The following is a 15,289-nucleotide window of genomic DNA, read 5'->3' on the forward strand; positions in this document are numbered from 1 at the left end:
TTTGATAAATTATTGTTAGTACGTTTATCCTTTTTAACCTAATAAACAAAAATTATTTTAACCAGGGACTTGCGAACCAAGGAACCAAGGAAGGGTATTGGATAAAGTAAATCCTATTGCTAAATTTCTTTAAGCATTCAGTTTCTGCCCGTTTGGGCATCAGATTATGATGTTCTTATGCATTTTGCATAAAAAAGGTGCTCTCAGTAAAAATCGTTAGCATTATTATTTAAATAATTAATTCTGGTACTTCTGTATCTTAATTTACTTTTAGTCAATTTTTACAAAAACGGTGTTATTTAACGATTTTTGTTGAAAGCACCTTTTGCAATGCTATGCAAAAGGCATAGGAGTTGGGTATCAGACATATCTGATACCCAAATGGGCAGAGATTGAAGTCTTAGAGAAGTGGGGTTAAATTTACCAAATATCCCCCTGGTGTCCACGCCTCTGGTTAAAATTATTTTTGTTTATTAGGTTCAAAAGAATAAACGTACTAACAATAATTTATATCCCAAAATTGTTTACAGTAGCTAGAGTAGTTCCGAAGCTATAAAACGAAAACCAGTGTTTAAAGGTTATCTTCAAAGCGCTCTAGGTCCCTGAAAAAGTATTTCCGGACCCATATTCATTTGAACTTTTCTTTTTTTTTATGTTTTCTATATACCCTAGAAGTGTAACATGATCAACGTAACACACTGTATATTAGTTTAAAGATGATTAAAGAAAAAACAAGAAATTCAGTATTTTTTTTTCTTTTTAGTTGGTGAGACAAAATTACCTTTGACAAAAATTAAAAGAGTGAGGAATAACAATAACCAAACTGTCATTTGATTTTTCTGGCTATTTGAAACATGCAGCTTAAGCAGATTTTAAGCTTTATTACAGTTTTTCATATCAGAACGCTCATTTAGCGGAAGCTCGCAAGAACCAAGATGTTAATGATATACAGTGTGATGACTTTAACTGGAATAAATTCAGTTAAAACTAATCAAAATTTATCTCGCAAAATTCCTGAGACCCGTCGATTTTTGTTTATTTTTTTTTCACATTTCAAGATAGTTTTTGTATTTTTTCACCTACAGGGGGGGTCCAAATTAACCTTAACTTTTTTTTTTCAAATGGAAAGCCACTTATTTAAACTCTCATTGAAAAGAGCCCTTTTTCTTGATTAAATTGCCCTATTTACTTTTGTGATTATCTAAAGGAGAAATACGAAAAAAAAATAAAAACCATTAAATTATTAAAAGTTGCGTTTAATGTATAAGATGCTCAAAATGAGCACCATTTACTTGTTGGCAAAGCCCAAGACGATAATAAAATTCGTTTCTGACATTTTCTAACACTTCTGGAGATATTTGTCGGATTTCTTGCCTAATACGTTCTTTGAGTTCGTCTAGGTTTCCTGGTTTGCTCATATAAATTTGACTTTTCAAATGTCCCCACAGAAAAAAATCAAGTGGGGTGAGATCGGGAGAACGTGCCGGCCACTCGATTGCACCCCTTCTACCAATCCATCTGTTTGGAAAATTGTCATCTAAATACTGGCGTAAATTACGGGCACAATGTGGGGGAGCACCATCTTGTTGCATCCAGATTCTTTCATCATACAAATCTGGATCGAACTGACTCGGATATAAGGCACGTAAGACTGAAACTAGTTCATGTTCAAGACATTTTAGATATCTTTCCCCAGTTGAAGTATCATTGAAGAATATGGGCCCTATAACTTGCCTGCCAATTATGCCAGCCCAAACATTAGTTTTCTGGGGATATTGTGTATTAGTTTCCCTTACCCAGTGTGGGTTCTCGTCAGACCAGTAGCGACAGTTCTGCTGATTAACATGCCATTTAGGGTGAATGTAGCCTCATCAGAAAAAAGAATCCATTCCGAAGATATGCGATTTTCGTCAATGGCGTTCATCATTAATTCACAGATATGAACTCTGCGATCTGGATCGTCTTCCAATAACTCTTGAACGGGTTGCATTTTATAAAGTCGTTTGTTTGCACTTTTTAAAATTTTTAGCACAGATTTATGATGAATAGAGTTTTCGCGAGCTACTCTTCTGGCTCCAGTTACCGAATTTTCTTCCATTGCTAACAATACATTTAATTGGGTGTTTTCATCGAAGACCTTTGTCTTGAAACATCCCTCACGTGCCCAACTTCTCGAAATCTGCTTTCGATTTTACTAACCCTACCTTGGTTAATAGGTGGCAAATCTGGATATTTCTGCCTGAATAAGTGGACAACCTCTAGCTGAGTACGACTTCTGTCCCCATAACCAATCATCATTAAGATTTCAATCTTGTGGGATTCGGATAAATAAGGCATTTTTTCAATATAAGTTAACTTATTTAACAACTGGTTGAAATTCACATTGACACTACAACAATGTCAGGAAATGTCTCGATACCAATAAAATAAACAAACACACCAAAAATTTACCAATACAAAATATTTCGAGACTTTTAATAATTTAATGGTTTTTATTTTTTTTCGTATTTCTCCTTTAGATAATCAGAAAAGTAAATAGGGCAATTTAATCAGGAAAAAGGGCTCTTTTCAATGAGAGTTTAAAAAAAGTGGCTTTCCATTTGAAAAAAAAAAGTTTGGGTTAATTTGGACTCCCCCTGTAGGTGAAAAAATACAAAAACTATCTTGAAATGTGAAAAAAAATAAACAAAAATCGACGGGTCTCAGGAATTTTGCGAGATAAAATTTGATTAGTTTTAACTGAATTTATTCCAGTTAAAGTCACCACACTATATCTAGAATATCTTCAAACCACTGCCTGCTCATTATTAAATCCTATAGAAAAACATCTCCTGATTTTTGGAATATTTGCTGCTAAGCTTTCATGTTCTCTTAATTTTAACGCTGATAGTGGCAGAGAAATTATAATGAAATAATGTTTTTCCATTGTAACTGGAAAAAGTATGAAAGAAAGGCACACTTTTCTGAATATCCAGATAGTAATAAACAATTAAAAATATGAAATATGCAGGGTGTCCCATAAATAATGGTAAATAATTTAACATCATATGTTAAATTTTCCTAGTTCGAAAGTCAAAGACAACCAAGATACAAAGTGATAAGCTTAAGGTATTTTTTTTAAATTTTGGCGATAAATTAAACATTTATTCTCTTCGTTTTTAACAAAATTTGGAATATGGTTTTTTTATATGATAAATCTTAAAACTATTTTTTTAAACCACCAGAAACATTTCGATTTTCTTAAGCAGGCTGTGCCTGAGGAATTAATATAAGTATCGGGATTTATGTTCTTGTCAGTTACTTTAATAAGTGGTTACAAAAGTTTAGCAACGTATTTTTTACCTTTTATTGCATTCTTATTGTTAGTTTTGTTAGTTATTGTGTTAGTGTTACTTTTAGTGTCACTGTATAATTTGTCCATTTTTTAAAATTTTTCCAAATATTCAATATTTTCTTTACGGATATTGGAAAAGCTCATAAAAAAAACCTTATACAATTTTTTTCCCAGGTGAATAGTTTAATCTATACAAAATTATTTTTATCGGAAAATTAAGAATTTTTAACGAAAAATGAAACTACTCCCACTTTATCTTGAAAACTGCTCAATAGAATTCGATGAAATTACTTTTAAATTACTCAGGGGTTCAATACAAATAGACATTTTTTTAAAAATTAAAATCGTTGAACCATCTAGGCTTCTGTTGTACTATTGTTTATCTATTAGTTTAGTTCAAAATGCCCAGGCATCAATTTTGTAATTCAGAAATGCGAGACCTCTCCGAGACCAAATCCGAACCTCATTGCTGAAAGATACTTTCAAGACGAATTTAAAATTAAATAAAATTTGGTGTGGTGTAATAGTGTAATTGAGCCATACGAGTTACCTCCAAATCTAAACGGAGAAATTTCAACTGTATAGGACGTGGAAGAGCTTGGCCCGCACAAAGTCCAGATTGTAACCCATTAGATTTTTGCATATGGGGATACATAAAATAAATTGTTTATGAAAATACAATAAACACAAGAGAGCTATTAATGATAAAGATTCAAACTGCTGCAGAGTTATTTTGAAATGCGCAATTCTTTTTTAAGATTCGGCTGTCTTTCAGTAAAACAAGAATACATAAGAATACTTAAAATGTATTGAGACAAATGGAGGAGATGTCGAACATTTACTGGCAAATATTGGTAATTTTTATTTTAAATTTTTTTTTTTAATTTTATCATTCATTCGAAGAGTCAGAAGATAATTTAAATAGTTTATAGAATACGATTTTATTTTTCAGTACATTGAAAACTTTATATGTAAGTATCGTATAGTAAATCGTAACAAGATTTTTGAAGTATATACCTTCTTTAAGCAAAACTGTTTGCACCGTGCACATCTTAAATAAAGAATTAAATTATGCCTATAAGTCTAAAAAAGTTACGAAATTTAAAAAAAATATCAAAATGTTGCTGGTGGCGCCCTCTATGACATAATATAATAAATGTTTTTTTAAAGAATTGCCATATTAAAAAAACCATATTCCAAATTTTGTTAACGACAAATAAATGTTAAATTTATGGCAAAAGTTCAAAAAATTACACTAAGTTTATAACTCTGTATCTTGATTGTCTTTGACTTCCGAACTAAAAAAAATTAACTTAACTCCATTTTTTTAAAGACACCTGGAATTAAATTATTTACCATTATTTAGAGGACCACCTGTATATTCATCTAATATTTGTGATAATCCGATTTTTGGTTATATGGTGAAAATATTCAAATAGAATACAAGAAACGTTGACGCACAAGCAAAATCGATGTCCAAGTTCATATTATGCAATTTCCTTAAGCCCCTATTAAAAAATAGAAAGCAGATGCACATTTCAGTATTCACCATCACCGTGCATCTTACCAACCTGACCGGAGGCTGCGTGCCTTATCCGATTTTCTCGCAATTACTGTGACATGCGAGTTCAAACGATCTTCGATCACCGACGGCTAAACGAAGAAAAAGAAGAAGTAAAAGGCAAGCAACTCTTCAGAGTGTTATTATATATTTCTTCAGATTGGTAGGCAGGCTCTGTTTGTTGGACTATCGCTGCGAGTGTTTATTTTTCTCCATAGAATTGATCATTTACCGTTTTCAACTGTCCCGTGCGTTTATTATGGGCCGCTTTATGGATTATTATTTAAATCTTGCGTGCATCTTGATTTCACAGATGAGAGTGGGCGCAGTTAATGGTATATAGTTACGTAACTCTTTTAATATGTTTTATAAATTGCATAAAAAGTCTTACCTATAGTATACATGGGTCCGAAGACATTAACGTCATCTAAAACGGAGCAGTTCCACCGTCTATTATGGAATTGGTGTTTGCATTCGGTTAGAGACTGTTTTGCTCCCAAAGCTACAGCGTTCATATGGTCGATGTAAAGCTGGCAAAGCCGGCTTTGGCCAGGGCTTAAGCCTGGCAGAGCTTTACAAGATGGAGGGCCTTGGTCGCTTTGCATCATTTCGTCGATTATCATACCCATACGTCTGCAAAAAAATTAATATTTTAATTTACTTTAATTCAATTTTGGATATTTATTAAAGGGTAACACCACAATATTAGAACAGCGAAATGAAGTCCTACTTCATTAATAGATAAAGAAATGCTGTTTCAAGGTATAAGCATTTTTTAAAATTATTTTTAGTCTTAGAAATAATTTTTTTCAGTTGCAAACTGAACAGAACTGAACTGTCTCCAAAACTTTGTTTCTTCTTTTAGATAGTGAAAACCATTCTTCCCAATATTCTCAACTATGTGGAAGAAAAACAAAATTATGACAGTCTTCAGCTAGTTGAAGGAAAATGAAAAATCTATTCACCTTCGTTTAGTTTAGGAATCCAAGTTCATAAAAACTCCCGGAAAAATGCCTTAATCCTGCTTCACGTCCAGATAGCCAAAAAACTTTTCCCTCTTTTAGTCGTTTTATTAGTAGCTAGAGATTCGACAATTCGACAATTTCTTGATGCAACAGAAATGGATTGGACGAAGAGGACCTCCATTAGATTTTTTCTTATGGGGCTATTTTAAATCTACAGTATATGTAAATAGGACAAATAATGTTGATGATTTAAAGCAAAGAATTCGACAAGAAATTAGACTAATGTTGCACATTTTAATAATAAATTAAAATGTGCAATTAGAAGTTATTTACCAACTTCAAAAAAGCATTGGAGTAAATGGCAACAAATTGAACATCCATTGCAATAAATATTGTATTTTTTTTATTTTTTAATGTCGTATGTTTTATTAGCCTATTAAGTCAAATGTGATAAACAGCTGACTTGCTATACAAAAAGTAGTCAGAATATATCGTAGAATTGTAAAACGCCAGGATATACAGGATGTTCCATTTAAAAAAATTAATGTTGACGTCTCGTCTTTTTCTACTTTACTGTATAGAAAATTTCTATTGCAAAAAACGCGCAAGTGCTAATTGACGTGTCTGAAAAATAGAAGAAGAAAAAACACCTGAATTATAAATCAATCTATTCCTTTCATTGTGAATGCACTGTATTTCTTGAAAAACGTATGTATTTCACACATGTTTCTCTTTTATATTGACGTTAGGTTTAGGTTTTACTATCTTTTAAACCAATTTGGATCAAACGGTGGAGTCATAATCGTTAAAAATATTTGCAATTTGAAATTCGTTCGTTATTTCTTCCTCATCATCCATTTTAATTATAGATAGTTCTCTATCTCCGTATATGTCACTATACGGAGATTGTTAACTGTATTACATAGAGATTTAGTGTCCTTAGCATCATTTTCTATTTGGTTAGCGTATCTTTTTTTCTGATGATTTATTTTATTTGTCAGTCTATGTCTGATAAACTTAAAATCTTGTTCTTTTTGAGGGTTATCAATGTAATTCTTCAACGATACTTTTCTAAAGATCGGAGTTAGTCCTTCAAAAATTTAAAAACTTTAGTAAAATAAAAAACGCGGAATTTACAAGTAACTTATCGGTACTAATAAAAGAAAAATAGCATAACTTCATTCAGAGCAGATAAACAGTTAATTAATAGGCTCCCCGGCGATAAGATTTACAGTAGACCTGTAAAATAACAAATCATTGTCCGATAGTAGATTTCTTATTTTAAAGAAAAAATGTCGAAAACACACGCCGGACAGGCCATAAATTCGTAAGGAAATTTATCGGCAGACCGGAGATAAGGTCCAATTGGAAAAAAATGCGACTACACAGAATCCAACTGTTCATGTTTTTTCGCACTGATTTTGCTTGATGACTTTTTAACTCATTTGCAACTCTTCTTAAAGCACCGGTGCATGCGATCGAACCGTTAAGGTAGGTTATTCGAAATTTATGACCGGAAAATAATAAGTATTTGACATTAAGTAGAATCCTCTGGTATTATTCAATAATTCATTTTGATAAAATTTATAGCAGGACAAATTATCGGCTCGAAGGATCTTTTGTATTAAAATTTAAAAAAAATGGACGAGTACTGATAATAAAAATTTGTAAATAACTTGAGTTATTAGTTTAAGTCGGTTATGGCTGTTTGAGCCAGTTAAGCGATCATTTATGTATGTTATTAATTAAAAATATGAGTAGGATTTTCTTTATATCAATTTATCATGTTTATTATTGGATTTATGGTTTATATTTGGATTCAAAAATTCTACATTAGTCTTTTCTGGGTCAAAGCTAGCATTTGTATTATTTTTCGAAAAAAATTTTATGGTCCTTCGAAAGCCAGATTAGATAATCTTTATTACAACTATTAATTTAGAAACATATTTTAAGCCCAATTAGATTTATTTATTTTTCGTTGAGTAGGATTCGTAAATTTCTGTTTTTAATATTTTTTAAATCAATAATTTTCATAATTCTATAGATTAAGGAATTTACATATTATTATTATTTTTCAGTAAAACAATTATTTTTTTAATATTTTTTGAACCGAATGATAGACCTTCTTTACTAGTACCTTGAGTGAATTAAGAGAGCTTTATGCTTTTTTACCCTGATTAAAATTATTTCGTAAAGTGGTTCACAAATTATTATTAAATCATATTGCTTAAAATTTTGAAACTACTAAAAACATAAAGATAAATTGTAAAAGTTTCAAAAGTACATTTAATAAAGTATTTTTTAAGCAAAAGTGTTCATAATGAGCAAATTTTAGATGTAAAAGACGAACCGCTGAAAACAAAATTTGACCATACAGCAAATACATTTTAAAATATTTTTTTCAAACTTTAATGCACTTTCTAAGATATTCGTACAACCTAGACTCTTAAGATTTTCTTGAATACTACCTCTGAAGGTAAAAGGTGTAACTGTCGGGAGCAAGGGACCTAATTTTGATCTCTGAAGGACTCCAATCGTAAACTCTGCCTCATCGAAGGTAGTATTGTTAAGGGTAGTTAACTGCTTAAGGTCACTTAAGTAACTGCTTAGCAACTGCGCACCTGCCTTATTAATTCTTTAAGCTTTCAGCTTCTCAAGCAGGATCTAGTAGGACACACAGTCGAAAGCCTTTCATAGCATATGGTATTTACATAAAAGAGGCCTCCATTAGCAGCTCCAGAATTGCAAGATTTGCGGAATTCGAAAGGTAATTATTATTATTTAAAAAAAAAAAGTTAAATTTAAGCTATAAAAAATTAAAGCTATTTATTTTTATCCACCAAAATACCTAATTATCATAAAATAATTTATGACATTCACAACAATTCTTACAAAAACTTCTTAGCTTCCTATGGTATCAACTTAATTTACCAATATACCAATGTTTTTTCAATTTAACAATTGGCAAACACAGCAAAAAAAATTTACTGACCACAATGAATGAGCGTTTTTATCTATGGATTTTTTTAAAACTTCAAATGAGAATGTTCACACACCTGAAATTTATTTTTTTTATTTATTTTGTTTTTAAATGACGCAAGCTTATTTAAGTTACCTGTATAAATAAAATAAAGAGAGTTCATAGGTTAGTGTATTTCGGTAGTAACATCAATGATCAGTGAGACCCAACTGTAGAAATCAAAACGACGATAATAAAGATAACTGGAGTCGCCTTTGTGAAGGTAAAAAGAGTGTCAACGAGTCACGGCTTGTTGCTAAAGTTGCCAATTAAAATAAAACGCTGCTGTCTTTCCAGTCCAGTATGGAAACTCACCGAAATAATACTCAAACGTCTAGAATCATCATCGTCGAGATATGGGTGTAAATGGCACAGGAAATCTACGGTCCATTTTTTCCGATTTAAATAGAAGTCACTATTGATGCAATCAGTCACATTTGACAATGAGATGCATATTGGGTGTTGGCAGTTTTTTAGGGCTATCACGATGAAAAGAGTATATACGGGGCGGACCAAGTATACTGCCATGCGGCCAAATTGCAAACTATTATATTGGATTAATAGCTTTCAAAATAGACACGTTGCTTCCTGTCTGATAAAAATTAAGATATTTGAGCGAATTTAAACTCACTTAAACCTATATACTTTAAAACATCGTCTAGTATGCCAGACAGAGCAGTTTGTACTTTAGCCAGTTATTGAGCATCTGTTTGTTGTCGAGTGATTCTCTGATCTGAGCACAGCATTATATAGCGAGTCTAGGATGTTGAGTTTTATACCATTACTTCCTACTGACTTCCCTTTGAACTTGCCAAAAATTGGCAATTTCTTTATTGACCACTTATCTGAATTAACAATTAAACACTTACATTTAAATTTACAAAATATAGTTAAATAATATTCCATAATTTAAAACAGTAATGGACAATCTAGCTTTCTACAGAGTCTATTACGAAAAAGTACTATAATGTGTATGAAACATACTAAATTAGGCTTTTATTCATAAAAATTTACATTTTCATTTTTTCAAGTTACCATATGTTGTTTTATTCCTTTAAAAAGACCGACTAAAAACTAAATTTTTATCAATATCCCGTTAAGCCAATTCTCTTTTTAAACCCAACGCATTGTCAGATCACCTTAAAGGATTAAATATTACTTGCGAAGGCGTCACTGCATATCTAGCGATTGATCTTATTGACCGAGACCATAAATCCTATTTTAGATTAAAAGTTTAATGAATTCTTTTTTAAACCTCTTTGGGTCGAACTTTACAAGAAACGTAACAATGTGAGATATCGTAATAGCCATTTCCGTGTAAGGAAATAATCTTACGATGGAATTCTTGTAATAAGAGCATGTTGGAATATGGTGATCGTTTTTCTTGAGCATTCTTGATTCTTGTGTGCTATTATCTGCAATTATTGCGCTTATTTACTTTTGTTACGCTTAACACTTGCCCCGTTAACAATTTATTTTTATTTCACGCATCGCCTTTCTAACCTAAATGTTCATAAATTGAGGCTCTCTCAAGTGCAATTTGCCTAAAATGATTCTCGGTAATTTGATACTAAAGGCCTTATTTCATAAACCTGATCTGACATAGATACAACATAGGATACAGGAAGTTCACGAGAAACTATTATCGAGTAACGAAATCTTGTCTTTAAAAAAAGCGTGTCTAGAAACGTTGAACATTGAACAGATTATTACTTGAAACTGATACGGTGTTCTTGGCATTACACATGACCCATTCAATATGTTGACTTATCGATATGCTAATCTTGAGTTTGGTTTTTAAACGCTACAGGCTTAAAAGGATATGCATTTAAAAGGTTTAACTTTAGATTGTTTATAAAGTTTATAATGAAATTCAACAATATATTATTTGCCTGAAATGTCAAAGTTTTTACTAATATCCTTAATGCAAAATTGACCTTAGATTGGACAGTGCAAGGTGAGTATAGTGGCAAAGAAATGTCACGACTTAACGATTATCTATTTGGGTAAGCGTTGTTTTATTATAAATTTGCGTAAGTGACTATTATTATTTTTTTCATTATTCCTTAACAACATGGTGTTGGTTGACTCCGAGCACACCAATATCATTATTACTTTTTGAAATTATGGCATAACAGATTTGACCTGCTGAATTCCCAAATTATGTAAATTTTTCTCCATTTGTTTGTTTACAAGTCTGTTGGTGATTATTACAATGGGAGTGACACTTTTTTCAGCTGATGTATTCTTTTTAGCAAGTGGTTGTTATTTATAGTGATATCTGATGATGTTTGAGCTTTTTTGCAGGGTATTCTTTTATGCACTTCATGATTTGAGCAGATCTTCTGCTGTAAAATGGCTGCGATGTTATAATAATAATAATAATAATAATAATAAATCATTTTATTGTTCCAATTAATTATAACAATTTTGCAAATACAAAACAAATATATAAATGAAACAAATGGCCTTTATAGTCTGCTTCTTTCCAAAAGGAGAGGCTGTTAAAGCCGTAGCAAAATTCTTAGCCGTACTTACATTTAGTTACCTAACTTAATACATACAAATAAAACCCAATACATTAATGAAAAGCTATATGACTCAGTCCATTATGTTAAGCGGTACAGAGATAGTACATGGTAAAAGTATTAAGCTCTGGTCAGAAAAAAAAATTGTATGTATATAATATATTATTTTCTCTGAAATCCATATAAACGCCCATAAAAACTCATTCACTGAGAAGCTGCTGTCTGAACCTTTGAAACAGGATAAAGATGTGTTAAAATGAAACTTGAAATTTATTTACGGTTGATGCTATGTTATAAGACGATCCTCTTTTAAAAGGTTCCTTATTGTGCTTGGGGATCGTAAGGATGTGCCTTCTACGTATATTTATATATAAACATCAGTTCTGTAAACAATTTTCCTACTGAGATGGATAGGAGACTGAAATTTAATGATGTTATAAAACAGACAAGCCAAGTGCAGTACACGCCTATTGAACATTGACAACCAGCTGAGTTCTTTAAGCTTATGTGATACGTGTTGTCCACGTCTTATGCCACATATAAAACGTATGCATGAGTTTTGAACCTTTTGCACTCTCCGAACCTGTATGGTATCCAGAAAAGGACCATAAGCACTATCCGTGAAGTTAAACTATGATAGTACAAGTGCGTCACATAGTTCAATTTTGGTTTTCTTTTCTAAGTAATGCCTATGAGGAAAAAGAGATTTAAGGGCGCAGTAGGATTTTTTAACACAAGTTGTTATGTGTTCGGTAAATATAAGTTTAGTGTCACAAATTAAACCCAGGTTTTTAGTGGAATTTTTAAAAGAAATATTAGCGTTTCCGATACTTAGATCCAACTGACTCAAGATATTTTCACGTAGTTTATCATTACAAAATAATAAAGCCATCGATTTCAAGGGGTTCAACCTCAGCATATGACCCGCGGACACCTCACAAAGCGCCCGAAGATCCGTATTTATTCTAAGGTTAACCTCTGTCGCATTTTCTGGCTTAAAAGAGTATAAAAGTTGAGTGTCGTCGGCATATAAATGATAATCACAATGGCGAATAGAATTAATAAAATTAGACGTGTAAATTGTAAAAAGAAGGGGGCCCAAGACACTTTCCTGTGGGACCCCTGAGTGTAAAATCATTACCTCAGAGTACTTCCCATCAACTAATACCCTCTGCGTCCTGTTCCTTAGAAAAGATTGAATCATAGATTGGGCATTAAACCGAAAACCAATATAAACCAAAATACTCAACAAAACATCATGATTTAACAAGTCAAAAGCTCGTGAATAGTCTAGAAGTACCAGAACGCTCGCTTTGCTGTTATCCAATTCCCCCTTAATACGGTCTGTAATCTCAGCCAACGCAGTTGTACAACTATATCCACGTCGAAATCCTGACTGCTTTTCTGGCAAAATATTATTACTTGAAATAAAGACAGAAATTTGCATTGCCATAACTTTCTCTAAAATTTTGGACATAGCTGGTAGGATAAAAATAGATCTTAGCTGTCCATAGTCATTGGGCTGACTTACTTTTGGAAAAGGAATAGCAATGGCCGACTTCCAAGCACTCGGAAATATTGATGATCGTAAACAATAATTAATTAAATGTTTAAGATAAGGAATGATAAAGGGGCAGCATAATATTAAAATAGTACTGTTAATATCATCGCTTCCAGAAGCCTTAGATTTCATCCCAAGCACAATATTGGAAATTGTATCCTCTGTTACCTAAGTGAAACAGAATTCCTGATTGACTTTTTTATTATTCTTGTAAAATTCTAAAAGGTCTTTAAAGGAGCAGAGTTTGAATTTGTTGTGCTAACAAAATGCGAATTGATCTCGTTAGGTTTTTTTTAAATGATGTCTCTTTAAGTAATCATTTGGAACCAGGTAACTAAATGCCACTGCCAAATGTGGTAGGTTTTGGTAGAGTTATTACAAAGTCTGCGCGATCGTCGGTAAGTTGCTGTATAAAAATATCTTTTATATAGCTTTTAATTTTAATTACCTGATCTTGTAGAGCTTATAAAAAATATTCTGATTTAGACATCACTAGTTCTTGTGTTAAGTAGTTGATAGTTTTTGGTCGACTTCTTTATATGCTAAAATTTACCATGCAAAGCTTCATCTTTCCATTCACTTTTTAGGGTTTTTTCTGTTCTAGGTGTATCGTCGGAAGCCAACTTCAGCACAGACAGGTTGACGTTAATAGTGCAGAGGGTAGTGTGTAGCGGATCATATTTTCGGTGGAAGTACGTGTTTTTGATAGGTACCAAGTTAATCAATCCTCTTCTCTATTTTTTTCTAGATGAGTCACGATTGAACTTCTGGAGCTACCACGGAAAAAGAAACTTACAATACTCGCGTTGTCTGGAGGATTATTGCCTCTTGCATTTGCACGTAATTTTTCCGAGGTATTTTTATTGTAGAGTTCATCTTTCAAGTTTTTAGGTCCAACCCAAATGCTAACTCTAAGAGTACGATTGCTACTTGATCATGTCTTTCAATGGATTTTGTTTCTGCCAGTCTACTATACCCTGATGTTATATGATCTATGGTTTCGGGCTTATCACTATATTTTCTACATCTGTCATTTTGTACCTTACCTTTAATTATGCACTTGCTATAGTTTTTTGTTTTGACAACTTGGGTTCGTATGGCAATTAGTACTCCTTTAGTTTTTTGACTTAGACACCTCTACGTCACCCATTTAGATAAAGCTTGCTTATTAGTAGATGCAAGACTTCTACAAAATCTCCAGTTGTTTAGAGATTCCTGTCTATTTGAAGCATAGGGTGCTTCAGTTTTATTTTTTAGTTTAAGGTTAAGTTAGTTTATCGTCTGCCCGTATGATTGTACCATGGAGAGTAGATTTTCCTTTAAGTAACAGTATTTCAGCATATTCTCTATTTGATGTTGACAAAGATCTTTTATGATAACTACGCCCGTTCCTTCCATGTTTTTATCAAGTGAAATTTGGTATTTCTTTTCTGAGATCACGGGCTGTGAAGTCGTCTCAGAATCGAAGAATAATCGTACTATATTACACGTTTAATATGGGATAACAGATGTTTTTATGGATGCGTTTAGTGAGACCTTAAGTTGTCCAAGATGGATATTGAATTTTTTTGATATGTGGTCGTGCTGTATGATGTACTTATGTTATCGATCTAGTTGCTTTGTTGCCCATGTAATAAGTCTTTCCTCTATATTTTGTGTTGGGGTATACTGATGGATCACTGGCTGAAGATTGATCAAGAGGTATGTAATTTTTGTCAGCTTTGCAGGCTGCCGGGTGAAGGAATGTTTGTTTACCATGGAAAATTTTCTGAAGTAGATGGATCATTTATGGAGCTTCGATATTTATCGCGCCGTTTCTTCTTTTATATTTTCTGTTTATTGTAATTCTTTCCTTACAAGAATTAAGATGGTGTTTTTTATATTTCGTGAGCATCTGAATCTCTAGGTGTTATATAAATATAATATATATTAAAAATAATATATGTATAACATAGATTAAAAACTACCGACCTCCGATCAGCTTGTTATCTCATTTATATAAGCTCTTCATGAGAATAATTACTAAGCTAGATTTTCGAACGAATTATTACCTATAAGTAATAAACTTCCTGATAGTGAAAGTTATAGAATATAGAATACAACAATCGATTGATACTGATAATAAAACGGATATCGCGAAGATATTTGACTTAGTCCAACATACTCCATATTGAGAGCGTCTACAGAGTGCAGTATTGATCATAGATACACGACCCTTTTTCAGAATATATATGATGACCCAACAGCTTTAGTCAGAATCTATTATGTCGACAAAAAAAATCATTTTGGAGTATATTGGAGATATTCCATAAGGACACACT

At 32.2% G+C, this 15,289-nt stretch overlaps 1 protein-coding gene across 1 annotated transcript in view; it reads right to left on the reverse strand.

Moving 5' to 3' along the window:
- The window catches only part of LOC126742943 (protein Wnt-5b-like), a 161,003-nt gene that overhangs the window by 68,623 nt on the left and 77,091 nt on the right, over positions 1-15,289 (reverse strand). Inside the window, exon 3 of the mRNA XM_050449831.1 lies at positions 5,287-5,528. Coding sequence (XP_050305788.1) covers positions 5,287-5,528 — 242 coding nt within the window. The remainder of the gene's footprint in view (positions 1-5,286; positions 5,529-15,289) is intronic.

The sequence above is a fragment of the Anthonomus grandis genome, chromosome 12 (genome assembly GCF_022605725.1).
Source record: "Anthonomus grandis grandis chromosome 12, icAntGran1.3, whole genome shotgun sequence".
Classification (NCBI taxonomy): domain Eukaryota; kingdom Metazoa; phylum Arthropoda; class Insecta; order Coleoptera; family Curculionidae; genus Anthonomus; species Anthonomus grandis.